The sequence below is a fragment of the Arctopsyche grandis genome, chromosome 6 (assembly GCF_051622035.1).
Source record: "Arctopsyche grandis isolate Sample6627 chromosome 6, ASM5162203v2, whole genome shotgun sequence".
Lineage (NCBI taxonomy): Eukaryota > Metazoa > Arthropoda > Insecta > Trichoptera > Hydropsychidae > Arctopsyche > Arctopsyche grandis.
The window spans coordinates 22,506,789-22,527,273 of NC_135360.1; the positions used below are offsets into that span (position 1 = coordinate 22,506,789).

A 20,485-nucleotide genomic window follows, 5' to 3' on the forward strand; every position below is an offset into this window, starting at 1 on the left:
ATTCGTAATGAAAAGCAGCAGGATGAAGATGCAACGTTTATTCGTTTTAGATGCCGTCACGATTATAACTGTAGAGTTGTTTCAACGTGAGAAAATATAAAGAAAATCACATCTTTATTAAATTATTAAGTCATTAAAATGTTATAATATCTAAAATCCATTGTACGTATTATTATTATCCAATGTTGTGCCCGTTGATCTCAACGGGTGGTTTCGAAAAGGAATTGATACAAGAATTAAAATAAAGTTATATGTTATATATAAATATAATTTAAGGTAATTTATGGGCGCGCGCGCACGTAATATTAATCGTAATAAAAAATGCGCGCATTACACGCCACCAATCCAACCCGTTCGAAATGATGAATAAATGTGTGTGTGTGTGTGTGTGTGTGTGTGTGTGTGTGTGTGTGTGTGTGTGTGTGTGTGTGTGTGTGTGTGTGTGTGTATGTGTCACCCGTCGCTCGGTCTGACGTCACATGACGCTCCCCCCCCACTTCCCCGCGTCTCCTCGACCACTTGACTCTGATTGGTCTGTGTGTCCACGGTCTGGCACATACCCACATGGCCACATACATATGTACATCGCATCCGTTTTTATATATGTATATATTATTATTGAGGTAGAGATAGTTTCATTTATGGAGGCGTACCCCCAAATACACAATGTGATTGTGTATTAACTTTCTGATTTTGTGCATCTCGTCTGAGAAGTGGCGGAGGGTCTTTATAAATAGAATTACCTCTAAATGGATGTGCATATTTAATTTACTTTATTTACAATTTTGCCATATTGATATTACATAATTACTCCAAGTCGTCACTATGGCTAAGTAAAAAAGGACTCAAGAATAAGTAAGTACGTACATATGTATGTATGTACATATAAACAAAATAAGATAATACATGAGATTAAGATAAAACACGAAACAAATCAATATATAAAACAAATTTAATATTAGAACACATTTACTATCTCAAACTAAGCAATCCCTCAATCAGATCAGCATATTTTAGATTAAACAAATCAAAAGCAAAACTAGCAGAAATCTAGTTGAAGAGCTTGCGACAGGTGACCCTTGCGACAGGTGACCCTTGCGACAGGTGACCCTTGCGACAGGTGACCCTTGCGACAGGTGACCCTTGCGACAGGTGACGAAGCCATCAAGTTGGTGCATGTCACAGGAAAAGAGAACAAAGTAAGGCATTAAGGCATCTAATGTATGTACCTGAGTTGCCTAGGATTTGAATTGAAGCTCAATTCTGCAAGAATTTGAGGATTGCTCAATAAACCAACCAGTAACTTGTAGAAATGTTTTCCCAAATATACTCTACGTCAAATATATCTTATGAATTTAGATCATTTCAATTGAAATCCATTTTTTTAGAAATTATCTTGTCGGTGATTTTTTTGTACTCTTTTGGAATAGTCTTTCAAACTAACTGAAGTTGACAAAATCTGCCTTTATGACTGTACAATTAATCAGTTTTGTTATGCTTTGCACCAGTGCTTCTCAACAATTAACCATGGCAATGCTCGCTGTCATGTAACGTCGCGTTGCGACCATGAAACCGACTGCAATACGTTTTGAAGCAGATGAAGAAACACGAGCAGAGCAACATTACAACTTTTCTCTCGCCAGGCAGAACTTCTCGTTGAAACGGGTTCTACGATAGGGTATAATAATCTCTTCAAAAGTACCGTTTTATCCTCTTTTGAATTTTTCGAAATAATTAATAACAGTGTTACGTAGCGTTGGACACGTTAATTGGCAAACAAACGGTTAGAAAATTTCGTTCAGTGAATGTTTGTTTATTTATTATGTTATACCTATAGCTCATTAACCGCGTCGAATCTTGATTCAACATCTCAATTATTTCCGTACCCATTTTGACGAGCGCAAATAATTAGATTATGCTCGTATTAGTACGTAATTTTTGCCTTTATCCCACGAACAAAGCCACCACGACCCGTTTAACGATTTAATCTGCGCGGTCAGTAATTATTTTATCTATTTGTTCTCGCTTGTCCCGTAATGTCACTTTTTTTGCGTGTCTACGTTTAAACAATTTCTCACTCAGTCGGTGATCGTTGAATAACTAACTGGTTGCGTTTTTGTGACTGACAGCAAAAAAAAATTTTGAACGCGATTTCGACACAGACAACGGTATAGTCGCGATGAGTCGAAATGGAATTCGGAAATGACAAATGTTTGTTTGTATTTCAAAAGTTTTGGATGGATTTGTTATTGTACAATAATAAACAAAGCATCACGTTAGAATCTACCGCTGTAATCGTATTGATGTTTAAGTAATTATATGTAGTAACTATGGCCCCCGAGAGGGGTTCCGCGACAAATCACTCACGGACTTTACACTCCGGCGTTACTCGCACGACATTCACCGACAAATCAATCACGCGACATTTCGCTCACGGAATTATTAAAATAGCGTACAATAACGTTATTTTTTTTACACAATAATTATTCCAAAACTCAATTAAACGTATCGTGACTAATTAACATACTATCCTATCGCAGATAAAAAAAAGTCTTTGAAATTTAGTTCATTAATTATAATTTATTTTTAAGTTTCACGTGTTTTGAAATTAAACAATACACTTACATACCTTGAAACTCAACATTGAAATATCATGACATCATAAATATTATACGAATACACAATAACAAAAAAATATATATACGTTCTTTTCTTCTACAGTTTCTATTAGGACAACGATACATTAAATTTTTGGAATTTCATTCGTTGTAAACTATAAATTTTGTTCAATCATGAAATCTGCTACACTATTTTTCTATCATATATGTATGCTAAAATCTCTTAAAAAAATATTTTTAATTCATTTATATCGATAAAAATATCAGAGGCATCATCATTACTGTCGTGAAGGTAATTTTTTTAATTAAATTTGCTTTTCTTTGACCTAATAAATGTCAGTTGACAACATCTGCCTCCAAATTCGATTCGATTGCGGAGCGGTAAATTCAAGCATCACAATTTTCCATGTTCGCAGAAAAATTTTTCGATTTTTTAGTTGAAAACACCTGCCTCGATATTGAATGCGTAATACCTAATTAACCATGGTTTGTATATATTTTATTTATATATCTGTGAAAGGATAGTGTGCTATTTAGTCACGATACGTTTAATTGAGGTTTGGAATAATTATTGTGTAAAAAAATAACGTTTTTGTACGCTTTTTAATAATTTCGCGAGCGAAATGTCGCGTGAGTGATTTTTCTCGTGAGTGTAATGGCCGTGAGCCAGTTGTCACGTGAGTGAAATTTCGTGGGCGTAACGCCGTTGAGTGGAAAGTCCGTGAGTGATTTGTCGTGACACCCCCGAGAGGAAACCCGGGCCCTGGAAAATAATTCCATACCCTACGACAAACCAAAAAAAAAATCTTCTGGATATATTTTTAATATCCGAAATATCAATCAGAACTATTAAAAAAATACCTATATTATAAATGCTATTTTTTTAAATAATCGAATAAGAAAATAATATATATAAAAACGGACTGTCGCTAAATATATTTGTATATTTGTATATTTGTATATTTGTATATATGTGACGGACGATCAACCGTCAACCAGTATGGGGAACAAAATTTTTTTTTTTTTCATTTTTTCATATTTTTCATATTTTTCAGTTTTTTCAGTTTTTTTCAGGTTTTTTCAGTTTTTTTAATTTTTTTCATAATTTTCATTTTTTTCATAATTTTCATTTTTTTCATTTTTTCAGTTTTTTAATTTTTTTCATTTTTTCAGTTTTTTCATTTTTTTCATTTTTTCAGTTTTTTCATTTTTTTCATTTTTTCAGTTTTTTCATTTTTTTCATTTTTTTCATTTTTTCAGTTTTTTAATTTTTTTCATTTTTTCAGTTTTTTCATATTTTTCATATTTTTTATATTTTTCAGTTTTTTTCAGTTTTTTTAATTTTTTTCATAATTTTCATTTTTTTCATAATTTCCATTTTTTTCATTTTTTCAGTTTTTTAATTTTTTTCATTTTTTCAGTTTTTTCATTTTTTTCATTTTTTCAGTTTTTTCATTTTTTCAGTTTTTTCATTTTTTTCATTTTTTCAGTTTTTTCATTTTTTTCATTGCCGGGGGCGCTGGCGGCGCCGAAGGCGTCAGCGGCGCTGGGGGCGAAGCCCCCGGGGTGCCGAAGGCATCGGGGCGCTGGGGGCGCCGGAGGCATCGGCGGCGCTGGGGGCGAAGCCCCCGGGATGCCGAAGGCATCGGGGACGCTGGGGACGAAGCCCCCGGGGTGCCGAAGGCATCAGGGGGGCTGGGGGCGACGGGATGCCGAAGGCATCGGGGACGCTGGGGGCGAAGCCCCCGGGGTGCCGAAGGCATCGGGGACGCTGGGGGCGAAGCCCCCGGGGTGCCGAAGGCATCGGGGGGGCTGGGGGCGCCGGAGGCGTCGGCGGCGCTGGGGGCGAAGCCCCCGGGGTGCCGAAGGCATCGGGGGTGCTGGGGGCGCCGGAGGCGTCGGCGGCGCTGGGGCCGAAGGCCCCGGAGCGACGGAGGCATCGGGGGCAAAGGCGTCAGGAGGTCGGCGATGCACAAAACGTAGTTCGTAATTCGTAATCACTTCGTAATTCGTGCATCAATTTCTTTCCGAAACCAGTCGATTCAATATCTTTAACTTTATTTTTATTCGAGTTTCAATTCCTTTTCGAAACCACCCGTTGAAATCAACGGGTCCAACACTAGTATGATATAACAGGTACGATTTCATATGGACACAAAGAACGCGCGGATCGAAAAATAATAAACAGTTAGCATTAATGAAATATATGTATTTTTTGTAGAATAATATAAAATATTAATATCGATCAGTCGAACATGAGGCCCCTCAAGTAGTCCGAGCCCAGGAATTTTAACCCCAGCTTCCCCCCCTCTCGGTGGCTCTAGTAGTAACTAAATATAAATGTAGCCGTTGCCAAGTAAACAATATTCAATACATATGTACATTCAAATATGTAGTGAATTTAGTTTTGACATATGAATACTTTTGGGACAGCTCCACTCCATAGATCTTTTTTGTACAATGTAAAAACAAACTTACTAAATTTGGTAATACATAGGTAACAGTAGAAACACTACACTATTGTTTGCTATTATTAAATGTTATGACTACTTTTACATCATGTAAAGGTGTGTATGAATAAGCAAGTGTCGAAATATGTAAGGTGGTTCCATCGGGCAAAACAAAGTCCTAGTATTTGAATTTGTGATAAAAGGGAGTACTGGAAGATAATATTGATAAAATTGTATGTGGCTATAATCAGATGGTACACGTCCTTATCTTTGTCTAATCTATATAGTTTACGAAACAGGTTCTTCAGCATAATGATAACCGTTTTTTTTACATTTTATTTTTACACTATAAAGGCTAGTGCAAACATTTTAGTCAAATAAAATCATCCACGACCAAACAAAGTACTCATTCGAGTAAGTGCTATATTGTAATTTTACAATAATGCGTTATACCTAGTCATTCTTGTTCAACCGCAGTAACCACTATTATGAAAATAAAAGTTATTTTCTCTCTTTACTCGTTTTGAATGAAGCGTGAATCATTTTCGATAGAACAATACCTAGAATTCGATACATGATTTTCCATTTTCAAGTACATATGTAGGTATACGTATAAATTAAATTATATTTAGTGATATATTATAAAAGCACTTTCCAATTGTGACCCTCAGTAAAAAAAATACAAATTGACTCATTGCACCTTATAAAATTAATAATATACAGGTAATTTTTCTAATATAATAAGTTAAAACATACATTTATACCCTAATTTACACGTAAGATGTAACAATTCTCAATTTTCATATGCGTAAATCATGTATAAAAATAAAATACAATTTTATTTCCTGATTAATATACACCAGAAAATTTCGTATCGTTTCGGTGGGCTATTCTATCCCTTTATATAAATATTGGATTTAGTTTTCAAACCCAAAAGAGTACACATGTATAAATTATTAGGTTGGCATGTTAAGTTCGAGGTGTTTAAGTTGGTATGTGACCAAACGACAGTATTATTCGGGGCATCGAATAATAAACATGGTTTAAAGCGCTGAACCAGGTATCATTGATCACCTGTACCACGTCTCACCACGAATTGAATCTTATATAAATAAATATGTGTAGATTTAGCATTTATCTCAAAAAAATTAAGCAGTTGTGCTTCTATCCCTTTATATACATATTGGATTTAGTTTTCAAACCCAAAAGAGTACACATGTATAAATGATTAGGTTGGCATGTTAAGTTCGAGGTGTTTAAGTTGGTATGTGACCAAACGACAGTATATTTCGGCGCATCGAATAATAAACATGGTTTAAAGCGCTGAACCAAGTATCATTGAACACCTGTACCACGTCTCACTACGAATTGAATCTTTCATAAATAAATATGTGTAGATTTAGCATTTCTCTCAAAAAAATTTAAGCAGTTGTGCTCATTCCTCTCAATACAAAGGCTACAAAGGCTTTGAGATTTTTCATGAGAATTTAAACCAATTGGTTAACTTTGTCTCCGACTCTTGAACAAATGTTTAAAAAAATAGAGTGCTCGTGACATACATATCAACAAAACAGTTTTTTCTGTTATGTTGTTTGGTCTCACAGTTGCATAATAGGACGGTATCCCTTTGTTTACTATGGCCACGGTGGGAAAAATTAAATTCCAGGCTATAGTGGCAGTAGAGTCGACCGGTCGGTTCTTTGTCCCCTCGCCAGGTTCGAAGCACGCGAGCCGCCTCTGCACCTGATGAGTCAGTGATGGCGAGCGTAGGTGCTCTCTTCTACTGTCATCAACAAGATCATATGGCATCAGAGCGCCAAGGTTAATTCGAGGGGTCGACTTTTACGAATTAACTAGATCGACGCAGGCCAAAGGCCACCGATTCACTTATAAGGGCATTTCCTGTGAACTCGTTGCGAGAGTAACGGGACACGGTCGCCGATTGCACTCTCTCGGCCACCTCGACTGGAACAAACTCCTCGACAGGCGGCCATTGTTTCGCGATCACTTCGAGGAGAAATTCGTAACGGTTTTTTTTAGTTCAACTCGTCTTTTATAATCATTGTTAAGAATGATTTCCACAATATTTCAACATGCTGTTGTATTATTGTGTCAATATATCAATGCGAATGGTATGCCCTAACAACATGTGCATTTACATAATTACATATAATCCTTGACGTTATTTAAGTATCATCTATATTATACTTACAGGACTTTATTTTACTTGAAACCAGTTAAAGGTTTATTCAGGAAAAACAGTACAGTCGTTGGTCATGCGATAGACGTTGGAAACTTAAATTAAAATAATAAATATGTACATATATTGCTATTATAGAGGTGGGACGATTGAGACGCCTGTGCTGGTAATGCACAACTATTTATTTCGACAGCCGGGAAGGAAGTGATTGCTTCCCGCGAAGCGCTGGTCAAACGATGGTTTTACGGCTAGTACCTCGGGGTTGGCACATTGTCAATAAGTAGTGAAGTATGGAATGCCGAATGCTCGGCATAACGAGGAAAGATAGGAAACGAAATAGGTGAGAAGTATGACAAGGGTAGTTGAATATAGTGGAGACACTGAAGATATTGAAATGGCAATGAGAGGGTCACGCATCTAGAAGAATCGATGAAAGAAGTGTGCGAATGGTACCAGATATAATGTAAACGGGTGATAGGAAGGTCACAAGAGAAATGGGTGGATGAAATAAAAAAAATGCTATGTGGATGAGAGTTGCTCAAAACAGAGACGAACGGAAACGTGTTGGAGAGGCCTTCATCTGGTAATGGATGGTCAATGACTTTAAATGATGATGATTGTGAAGTAGTAAACCATCAAGGGCACAAAAGTAAACCAGTATGTAATGTCACAGGGTTCTTATTTTTACAATACTTTTCTATGTTTGACTTCACAAACGATTGAACTAAAATTCCTAGTCTTCGGATCGTTTTGAAACTTTACCATTTTGCGCGGTTTGGTTAACGATGGAAATTTCAATCGATTTTATATAATTCAATGGTGAAAAATAATCGTAATAAACACTTCTAAATTTGCGAAATTTTTGAAGACGGTGACGATTTTTAACTTTAAAATCTAAACTAACCTAAAACTAATTTCCTTCTATCTAACATTTTGATTTTAAAGCCCTGAATAAGGATCCGATACCAATAGTATTATAGGTACTTAGACTCATTATATCTTACATTAATTTTGTTCTTCGTCTGATGAAGATCATCGACCACGCGAGCATACTCAGAATATGGTTATTTCACTTCACACCGTTTATTTGGTTATACAGCAAATTATAATTATATTTGTACATATTTATAAGTTTGTACAAATAGCCTTGAGGATAATCCGAGCATAATAACTTTCATTTCGTGAAACGTTTTTGTGTAATGCGATACCTAAATAAAATATAACGGTTGAGTAAGAGAGTTTGAGAAACGTCATTGTTAGTAAGCCACATTAGAACTGTTAGAATTTCCTGTCAAATTAATGGACCTTTATTCACCATTCTGGTTGATACTGTGTTTGAACAGCTGCGATGGAAGCAAACAAACTTGAAATTACCAAAAAGCATTTCCACCGAAGCTGACTGACTTCTTAGAAAGTGACAAATTGTTTCTCATCAAATTGAGTACAAAACTCAAATACAACGAACACCTTTAGTTTCAAAGTTGGATTGCAGTGTAGGTCAGAGTCAGGTCGCGACGGTTACTGACTCGAGTTTCGTGCAGATGATGAAATCAATATTGTGGCGTACCTACATATACATATGTTTATGTACTTCCACGTGAATTCCTGTTGTAACCTGGATCGATTTTTCTAATCCTAAGAATAAATAATTTTTCGATCCTAAGAATAAATAATAGCATTGAACAATTTTGATACTACACAATACTAAGCAGATGACGTACTAAAACACTGCAGTGATTATGCAATGCGCAAATTTCATAAGCGTTCTAGTTTTCTATTGATTCAAACAAGTACATATTCAACATCAAGGTACGTATACGCAATGAAGGAAATGTTATCAAAATTATTAATAAGAACAATAGGAAATCGTTTCGTCACACATTAATAACCTCTCATCCCTGAATCCGGCTATCGAAAAACCGAAATAGAACGAACAATAAAATCAATGGAGTCGATGTATAATTTGTGCAATTCACGGTAGATGTTGATAATGATTTATTGTATATTGTAAATGTGTAAACCTTTAGTTACGGCTATGCAAGAGTAAACTCACGACATTCACAGTAAATTCAAGCAACGGTACGAAAATTAACAACAAGAAACTTCAGTGAAATTATTTTTGTCAGTCAACGTCAAGGATAGAGATACCTGACATTACGACAGAGTTTAAGTAGAACTTTCTTTTCCGAAGTACATACATACATAAATACAGTTACATATATTTCATTTAAGACAGCCAGTAAATAAATGGTTCTAGAAATATTTTTTTATTGATCACGATTTTAAATATACCTATACATATCGATCTCGTCAATGTGAAAAACCGGCTTTGGTAATGAATTAATGACTCATGCAAGCAAGGTTGAATATATGTACGACGAGGATATCAGAAAGGACGATTGTTGATTCATTCCGATTGTGTAGCTCGTATGTACCTATATATTATGATTTGTATTCGTATCGTATAGTATGTGTGATCATTGATACTTGACGATAAAAAAGGGTTCGTCAAAAACGAGAATAACGAAAGGAATCTGAGAGGAAGCACTGGGTCGACCTGTTGAATATAAATGGATACTGTTTTTTTTTCTTTTTTAGCTCTTACAAATCAGGTTTACCTTAGGGGGTTGAATAGTTCGAACACAGGATACCGTTCTGGTTTAGTAACCTTTTCGTTATAATGAAGGATGTGAATGCGCTCGCATGAATTTTACATTTAATTTGAGACACAGTTCATACGAAATCTATAAACCATGGTAAAGAGCTTTCAATAATACTTTTAATACAATGAAAAAATACCAACGACAATTTTCCTATTAAATTCCGATTTGAATCATGTAAGAAATAGTCTCACGCACGGATTCATCCGTTGAACATTGCAACATCAATATTCAATTTGCATACTTAGACGTGCATAATTCGCTATAACGAGATTCAATTTCTAGTTGAATGGACAGTGTTTGGCGTGATTCATTAGTTGACACATGTACGTATGTATGTGATGAATAATTTTGGTTTACACGACTCATTATTGTTATCGATAAGATACGAGGACACCAATAAACGCTAGTGAAATTGTACGAAGGCAGAAAATTACGCATATTTCTTAGTAAAAAAAATATAGCTAATGTATCCAATAAATAGTCTATAATTTTCATCCAAGTATATGATACGAATAACTAGACGATTGATAGTCTTTGTATTTGTTCAAATGATCAGGACTAAAGAAAATAAATGATTTTTTTTATAAAATCGTGGGGACATCAAAGATCACTCGCAAATTGCAGACCTATGCTCTTTACAAATCTTTTTCAATTTTAAAATCTGAAAGCTTAGTACATATTAATCGGTCTCCCTCACGGGCCCGAAATTGAAACGCCCGAAAACGCAAATATCAGAAGGCAAAGATCGAAAATCGAAAGATGCATGGTAAACGGTACTCATTTAATTTGCGAGAGCAGGATACAACAGGAACAAGAGCAACAGGCTTTTTTAGTACTGTTCTATCTTCTATGAAGTGTGTATAATAAATAGGGCAAGCTTTAACAATTCTTTAGATGTTCTTTAGATTTGGTAAATCGCATTATTATTTTATGCCTGCCCAATAAGAGAGGAAAAATGTAAAGAAATTCTTGGAATTGAATGATTAAAAAACAAGCATTGAATAATTTAAATGTGTAGCTTTCGGTGGAAATGTGAATAGACGGGTATGGAAATAAGAAAGATACAATGCCTTATTTTCCGTTATTGTTTCACTTTCATCCGCAGATTTCTCAATAAACCGTTATATAATATACAATACACCATCGATTTATCAATATAATAAACCATTAAAACTAATAATTGCAGTATTTCATTTGACCGTTGGAATAAAAACGGTCGTAACGTTCATCAACGAGTCGATCACCTTAGCACGTTTTTTTGCCGGCATTCCTCAACGTGTACACAGTCTTCAAATGCGCACATCCTAAATCTCAAAAGAACTACCAACAACACCCGGAAAACTAATCCACTAGTTGAATCACGTCGGAAAATTTCCAATTGGAAATTCGCATTAGAATCTAGCGCGAAAATAGGCAGATAAAAATTACTCACGATGGCTGTGATCTTGCCCCGGACTGTGATGCCGACCATGGGACCGAAGCGAACTTCAACCCCAGGTTCCACTACCAGCTCTCCATCTCTCTCTATGACCAAGTCCTCCCTCAGCAAATAAGGACTTTTCCCAACAGTCCACAGCATCTGGCCATCTGTGACGAAGCCACCAGGTAATTCCGTATACTGTGGAGTCTTTACAGTGACCAGATAAGGATCTGTAGTGTATTCCGGCTCCGTGAACTGGCCGAGAGTGAAATGGACGAACAGCAGCAGCAGCAACAACAACGGAGGCAGTGTCCGCCACTTGTGTTTGGTGTCTCCATATTGGCTATTGTTTTTCCTTAGAAGGGCCATTTTCCTTTGAAGAGGTCCTTCGGGTGTTATCTACCGGAAGTGGACACCATGTCGAGGCACCCCCGGTTTGTTTGTTTGTGGAGATGGGCGAGAAACGAGGGTGAGAGAAAAGCGGGCGACCGCCACCGACGAAACCTCACTACGGTATGAGAATGAGTTGTGTTGAGGCATAAGCAGAGGTGGGCGCGCCCGCTGGTCACGTGACCCTCCACTATGCACACCTGCGCAGGTAAACCAGACGGAGACTACATACAACATACGTTCAAAACTAGTTGCGTTCGTTATAACCAGTGTTGCCAACGCACATCGCCTCAATATAATAAACAGGCTAGGTATCTACATATACAACAGATGGTATACTTTACCAAATTATCGTTTGATCAATGAGTTTTTATATTACTTTTGTAATAAGTATATATGTGAATTCATAAACATGTATACAGTGGTATCGCCCCAATTTTCGAACGGGTTTCCAATTTTTTTTGAAAATATAATTATATATATACATTTTTTTTCGTCTAAGGCAGAGCATCGTAATTTATTTATTTATTTATTTAATAGTTTTGGACCATTGTGGCATTACAGGAAGAACCTAATGCGCCACAATGGCCTACATTTGAAAAAGATATAAAAACATGATATAAAAACAAGTATACTGTAAATAAAGGAAAAAAGCAAAAGCAGAAAACATGGTAAAATAAAATAATAAAAAAAAGTAACAAAAGGAAAATAATACCTCATTCAGAGAGAAAAAAAATAACAAAAGTGTAAAAATTAAAAATAAAATCCATAAATCCCATTCTTTGTTTACACTGAGCAAAATTAAAATAGTATATAAAAATGTACAAAAGAGAAAGAAAAAATAAAATAAAATAAAACAAAATATGAATAAAAAATAAAATCACAGCGAGGTCCAAATGGAAGAGAGTAGATTAAGATTCCACTCATTCATCACATTCAAATTAAGAAAGTAATGATGAGCGCAGGTTACCAGATAAATATGTTAAGATAATATCCGACAATCTACGCTCCCCAAGGTGGAAAATATCACATTCAGGGACAGCAGCAACGATTTCATTGAGAAGTCGAATAGCTCTTGGAATAGGAGCCATTCGAAAAAGAACTGTGCGAGCAGCAGGTACAACCATTAAATGATGATGTCTACCACGCACATAATTATTAGGGACATAAAGTCCCAACTGTTCCAGCAACAACGGGCATGACGTATTACCACGCAATAGCTGGAGAACGAAACGAATTAACGAGAAGTTTCTCCGAAGTTCAAGGGAATTATACCCAAGCATGCCCAAAAGGAAAGGAGTAGGATAGAGATATGGGTAGTACCCATACTCTTTCTTATAAAGAAAACGAAGAAATGCTTTTTGCACTTTTTCTATAATAAGAGAGTAGTTTGCTTCATGCGGATTCCACACAATTGCATTATACTCTAGCTTACTTCTAACAAGTGAGTTGAAAAGCAAGCGAGAAGACAAGGGGTTGGAGAATAATCTAGCATATCTCAAGACAAATCCAAGTCGACGAAAGGAAACGTCAGCGATTGTCTTGATGTGGTTGTGAAAGGTGAATTGAGGATCAAAAGTGATACCCAAGTCAACCATTGATTCCACGCGCTTCAACAATACGGATCCAATGGAATATCCGTGACAATAGAGCGAATTCGCACGTCCATAACTCATAATAGCACATTTACTAGTATTCAGTTCAAGCCCTAAACTGGAACTGAACTCTAAAACAGCGTTAATATCAGCTTGAAGGAGAGAGGCTTGCCTCTCATCCTTAACAGCAAAGAATAGTTTAACGTCGTCAGCAAACAAGAAACATGAAGCATTGCGTAGTACTTTTGGGAGGTTATTAATGACTATTGTAAATAGTAAAGGGCCTAAGGTGGACCCCTGAGTTACACCAGATCGCGTAAAAAATGAAGGAGATTCATAAATACCATATCTAACAAATTGCTTCCTATCACTAAGATAAGAAGCAAAGAGTTTAAGAAGACGTGGAGAAAAGCCCACTTCAGCTAATCTGATCATAAGAGCGTCATTGTTGACAAGATCAAATGCTTTTCGAAAGTCAAAGTAGGCTACATCAACTTGTTGTCCACGGTCAACTTTAGACATGGTATAATATGAAAAGCAGGCAAGATTAGTGGTAGTGGAACGACATGGTGAAAAACCATGCTGCTCATCACACAACAATCTTTTGAACTGCAAAAGAATCAAACGGTGAAGGATATTATCAAAAATTTTGGGAATAGCCGAGATGATAGCAATAGGTCTGTAATTTTCAACCTCATTTTTAGAGCCACTTTTATGAATGGGAATGACTCTAGATAATTTCCATTTTTCAGGATAATTACCAGAACCCAGAATAAGGTTAAAAATAAACTGAAGAGGCTCTAAGAGCGAATTACAGCATGCCTTTAATACGTCAGGGGGCACACCATCAGGCCCAACAGACCCTTTCAGCTTCAAAATTGCTATCCTAACATCTCCAAGCGAGACCCGCGGAGATATATATCTGGATATTCGCGGCACACATTGTTTACGACTCGTTGAGTTTGTCAGCTACATCCATACATATGTACTTCATCGGCAGTCGCTAGTTATTCCGTTTATGTATAGGACAAAGCACTAACTAACATCGGTTTACTAACTCATTCGCACGCATTAGGCCGAAGTGCTGTTCGGGGAACACATATTACCGCGGTGCACAGGTTACGATGCTCTGGTCTAAGTCACTATTATATGAACTCATTAAATTTTCAAGATTTGTATAATTTTTGACAAAAATTATATGAATTTTTAGATTAAATAACAGGTTTCTGGAAACTTTTGATTTTTAACAACGGGTTTCCGGAAATCATTAGGGTGACACCACTGCATGTATACAAATGAGTGATCATGTCCAAGATAATTACAATTGTGTTTAAGTCTCTTAACCTTGTAATGGCAGCCCTGACAGGTGGTGGGGTTGTCACCTCATCGATTGTTTGCGCCCAACCAGCCTCACCCGAAATATAAATTTGATTTTATGCAATATAAAATAGAATGCGCCTTCCTGGCCAATTACAAAAATATATTATTATAATCATATATATGTATATATAATTTCGAAAGAGAAAAAATAAAACTATTCAAATAAATTTAATAAAATGTTTACTATTAGATTAGCCATGTTTAAGCGGTTTATATTACAAATACCGAGCGAAGCCGGGTAAAAACACTAGTATTACAATCAAGTTAAACATATATCTGACCAATATGCTCTCCTGATGTTGGCCTAATCGCAACAGACCGCCATCGGAAGCGTGCGGGGATCTTTTTGTCGTCGAGTTGCTCCATCAAGAAGACATCCAATATAATTTATATTTGTTCATAATACATATATTTAGTTTATATCTTCATTTACTAAAATTGTATTATATTCAAAACAAGTGAATAAATAAAAAAAAAAATAACCCTTGTAAATATTTAATTGAAAAATGGACACTACCGTATAAAGTGTTCTGCAATTCGTTTCAAATACACATTCATGTATTGCAGGTAGTTTTGTGGTACTTCACCTGTATTTTGATACTCGTAAATTATATATACGTACACTGAATTAATAGTCACGCATTCCCAAGTATATAACTGAGATAAAATAATTCATTTACTAGCATTTTAGTTTACATGTAATTATTTCTGTATGCGCATTTACGAATTTAAGTTTATATTTCAAGATTTACTGCCATCTATTTATTACCAGTATAAACAGCATCTAGTTGATTTACTGCCATCTATACAAAATCTCATACATTACCTAGTTTCCATGGCTAATAAAAAAAAAAAACCCAAAATCAATATTCTAAGATTTTATTGTCGCAAGATAATGCAGTTACAAATTTTACTTCACCTTTTCTCAACCGACGATTAAAGCAGATTGGTAAAAAAAAAAAAAAAACCAACTTACTCCAAACGTTTACTAAATTTATGTCGATTTTCGTTAAAGAACCTTGTTCGTAACCATGACGTACCTTACTCTTTTAACGTTGACCTCCAAGTGCAGATATAGCGGTGGCGAGATGACTTTCCATAGACTCGACGCATGTAATTTTCAGTTTTTAATAAATTGTGATATTTGGATTCAGGTACATTGACCAATGCATAATTTTGACCTTTGTAAGTATAAAAACAAGCCATCCATCCCCCACGCATGCTTGAATGATTGATATATTGCAGCTTTTTTTAAATCTTTCATTTGTAAATTCGATTTATTCATTTAAATATTGTAATGTGTTGCGATGAGAGCAAAGACTTTATAATCATTGAATGCGTTGCGAAGATAGGTACATAACATTGAACATATATCAAATAGTAAATTGAAGACAATTTCATCTACCAAGTGATAAAAATTGAGCCATTTCTTTTTCATATTAAGTTTTATCGTTACGCTGATTTTTGGTGACGTGTTTTCCTTCGTTTAAGAACCGAAATAAAATGTGATCGATTCACGAGTCTCGGTAGAGAAAGCAATGGCGAATTGTATTTTCACTTGATAAGATAAAGAGGATAGTAAATAAATTTCTGTTGGTTGTAGATATTTTTGGAGAACATATATATTTTGTTTATGATGTCGAAGTCTATTAAATTAATGTATGGCGATGACAAAAGTATATAAAACAATCATAAGACAATACAATTACACAGTATTTTGACTATTCATTATCTAGATGTGACGAAGTTGCTCAATCGACGTGTCATATATTATACTTTCGAAGCGTAGATGTTGGCTTTTGACTGTAATCATTTTAATAACAGATTTATAGTAGTCAAATATTCATCGTAGTACAAAAATATTTGCAATGTGAAGAATTAAAGTATAGCAATTTTAAATACGAGGATATATGCTCTATCATAGTTATTTGATATCGTAGATGTACCTTGATGGATAGTGCGAGGAACGAAGATAACGCAGTTGTTGAGAGACTAATACCGGTCGAATGTCTCATGCTGTGAATAACCGCCGCCGGCTCCCTTTGCATCATTGAAATCTCGTCTACTAAAATTCAATATTTCGCAATATGGCAGATTTTGCAAGTAAATGTTTAAAATGAAGAAAATACTTGTTCAAAATAAGAAGTGGACAATTGCAAGCATGCTCAGAAAATCAAATTGCCATTTTGTATACAAAAACTTTTTTTTATACAGTGGAAACAAATGGAAATTGAAATTAAAGTTTGATAAATTGTCTTGTTATATTTGGATTGGCTGTTTCAAGGTGAATACCTTCCTCTGCTTGTAGGTGAACGTGATCGGAAACGGGAGCCTCCACCGTTATAGCCTCCACTGTTTCCATAGCCTTCTCGTGATCCATAGTCTCTGCTACCTCCATAGCCACCACCACCACCACCACCCCCTCGTCCGCGGCCTCTACCGCCTCCTCCGCCACCCCCGTATGAGTCTCTGTCGAAGCCGCGACTCCACCCTCCCCGGCCACCGCGGAAACTACTACTGTCGCGACCGTTCTGGTAGCCTCCGCCGCCACCACCACCACCGCCGCCTCCTCCGCTGCCACCCATGAATCCCCCTCCGCCCCCGCGAGACCCGCCGCGGTAACCTCCGCCGCCTCCCATGCCTCCGCGGCCCCCTCGGAAGTTTCTGTCTTTGCGGGAGCGCCGCCGCGACAGCTCTACTTTTATTTTGGAACCCAGCATCTCTGTGCCGTTGTATCGGAAGCAAGCGTCTTCTGCGTCGCCCTGGTTTTCGAATTCAATGAATGCAAAGCCGGGAGGGTTGAAAGCTACCCACACTGATTTCATTTTGCCGCAGTCTTTGAACTCTTTCTCTAGATCTTCTTTTTTTACTGTGTCTGCGAGGCCCCCAACGTAAACGACCCCACCTTCTTCATCCCTCGCGCCCCCCCCACCATAGTTTTCACCCATTGCGAAGTAGATCAGTAACTGTGGAGCAAATATATATGACAAAAATTGCGAAAGGTTACGTCAACAAAATACAACTACTATCGAACACACTAAAAATGTTTATTCAAATTTGTCAAATTACAATTAATACACAATACAAAGAAATATTTTAAAAGTAATATTAAATCCGACGGCGAACGTATTTACAGAAAGAAGACAACACACAAGTGGTTTTCCACACAGCACCATTGCTGAAAAAACATTCACTCATTGTCATACGGAAGTATATGAAAGTTTCCTAAAAGATAACTAAAAAGAAAAAAAACCTAAACAAAAATAATAAAAAATTTCACTACATGACTATTTTACTGCCAAATAAATGAAATACAGTCATCATAGGAATCTGTGAATAAGTAATAAATTAATTGCTCAGTATCAAAAAAGCAAATATATCAAGTCGATTGATTTGCCATACAACAGATGACCCAAAATCTCACCCAATTACAATCTAATAAACAAAAACAAAAAAAAATTTAAGTTTTGAAATGAAAGATTTTGAGCATCGTGAAGGGCACGTATAATGTCATATCTAAAATACTCACCTGAAGAAAAAAAAAAGAACGAAACAAAAGAATCTTTTTATAAGAGAATAGAAATAAAATAATTTAGGATTTTGGCCAAAAACTAAGGTTATATTCAAAATGGCGTCTCGCATTCCAAACGCGAAAGCGTCTTCGGATAACAATCGATAATTTGAATTGTCTGCTAAAACGAACTTTTCTCGGACGAGATAAACTCGAGACATGGCCGTCATAAATATCGCGACTGTCACCAGCCCAGACTAGAGACCAGACATCGGACGCTTCGTCATCGGGGCAGAGTCCGAGTTCGGGTCAAGGATAACCAGAAATGCCTGGAAAATTTCCAAGGGAGCCGTAATAGCGATCAGAGAAATGGCGATCTACGCAACGGATATTTTGGCCCCACAACAAAGCTCGAGCGGAGGCGAAAAGCGCATGCGCGCCACAACATCGTAAATGCCGATAAGAGGCAGAGTCGTGCGAGGGCGGGCGGTGACCGAAAACCGGCCATTGCCATTGCCATTGGTGCATTCATAGCAATAGCAATCACAATCGAGCAGGTGGAGCGAGCGCGGAATGGAGAGCGTCGGCGTCGTTCGAACCCAAGCGGGCCGAATCAAACATGGCGGGCGAGTGAGCGAGTGAGCGAGTGAGCGCGCGACTGCGATCGATGCGATGCGACGCGACGCTCGCTCTCGAACGCTCCCGGGTTGGGCCGAGCGCCGCCTATTTGATTTGATTTGATTTGATTCGATTCGATTCGATTCGTTTCGTTTCGAAGCAAACAGACATCGAGGTTTTCCTCGCGGGCTACGAGCGCGTGGTCGCGGGTTGCGGGTTGCGGGCTGCGGGGGGCGAATCGCCGGCCGGCGAGCCGTTCGATGTTCGGGGCTCGCCGTAGTAGTAATAGAGTAGGCGAGGGTCGCCAACGCGCTCTCGTCGCATTGGCGGCCATCGAAGGCTGAACGTCGAACGCGAGCGTCGAGCCCCGAAACGCACCGTACAATCTGGTCTCACCCGATAGCTGAAGCGTCGACTTGCCTCGCGAACTTCCAACGACGCACTGAGCCGACCGACTCGCCGCTCCCGCTAAATGCCCTCTTAACGACGTACATTACGACCATTACGAGCCTTTCAAATTCGAGCACGTTTATTCAAATCAATGCAAACCGATTTCAAATATTATATTTATTTAGATTATAAAGTAACTAGTAAGCCAAAACAACGGTTCGGTGATTACTGGTCACAAATTACTCGTCACAAAGTCACTAAAATCTCTATAACGGAACATCTGGCAGCCGAAAAGTCCATCATACTAACGATAACTATCATAGTAACGAGAACTTGAGTGCTAAATATTGTGTATTCGCTATTTTCATGGCAAAAATTGTCTTTGTGACCACCCCAATGTGACGAATAGTCCAATTACTCAAAACAACATAACTGCTTTCTTTAATGGATCAAAGTAAAATAATTGACATGGAATTCAGTTTTTAAATGGTTGATGAAAAAACTTCTCAAACTTAATTCACTTTCAATCGAATTTAAATAAAACTAATTTATATTATGAAATATTGAGTGACATATTTAACCCATCTGTAGCGGGTTCAAAAAATGGTATAAATATAAGAGAAATAATATTTGTATTTAAAAATATACCCTTATTTTCTTCAATAACAGAAGTTTAATGTTTAGAGCGATGAGAACATTTTTACAAGCTTTTTATTGGCCACGAAATTTAAATATAAATAATTTATTTCTACCACAATGAAATCAATTTGAAGACCTGTAAACAGTGTAGATGCAAAAATAAATTCTAGTAAATTTCAGTGGTAACTGGTCATCACACTAACTTAAAAGAGTTGTCTGTAGAAACGCGTTTGGTCCTTAGTTTGAATAATTTTTAATTTAATGTTATATTTTATTATAGTGTTCGTGTTATTTGACTCTGTATTATTTCATATTGCTATTTCTTGTTAATAATTGCCATTTTTTGTATTACTTTTTATGACAGCTTTAAATTTTATATATGTATGTATGGAGGGATTTTTTTCATGTAACGCGATAGAACGGCGTTCCGGCACCTTCTTTCTCAGCATTTTTTATGCTTCAAACGAATATCCTTAAAAATAATTTTTTCTAATAAAAACTTGACAAAAATTGAGTTCCAGCACCTTTTTTTTTCAAAATAAAGCCCTGTATGTATATATATATATATATATATATATATATATATATATATATATATATATATATATATA

At 36.7% G+C, this 20,485-nt stretch overlaps 2 protein-coding genes across 2 annotated transcripts in view; both read right to left on the minus strand.

Annotated features, from left to right (window-relative positions):
• The window catches only part of bark (C-type lectin domain-containing protein bark beetle), a 28,855-nt gene extending 16,847 nt beyond the window's left edge, over window positions 1-12,008 (minus strand). The window contains exon 1 of the mRNA XM_077433062.1: window positions 11,364-12,008. Within this exon, the coding sequence (XP_077289188.1) occupies window positions 11,364-11,720 (357 nt within the window). The 5' untranslated portion in view covers window positions 11,721-12,008. The remainder of the gene's footprint in view (window positions 1-11,363) is intronic.
• Window positions 12,009-15,580: 3,572 nt separating this feature from the next.
• Window positions 15,581-19,339, minus strand: Rsf1 (Repressor splicing factor 1). The gene is made up of 4 exons (XM_077433085.1): window positions 19,242-19,339; window positions 17,009-17,682; window positions 16,663-16,781; window positions 15,581-16,519 (listed from the first exon to the last, which is right to left on the minus strand). The coding sequence occupies exons 2-3, from the start codon at window positions 17,662-17,664 to the stop codon at window positions 16,709-16,711; spliced, it is 729 nt and encodes a 242-aa protein (XP_077289211.1). The 5' UTR covers window positions 17,665-17,682; window positions 19,242-19,339; the 3' UTR covers window positions 15,581-16,519; window positions 16,663-16,708.
• Window positions 19,340-20,485: the final 1,146 nt, after the last annotated feature.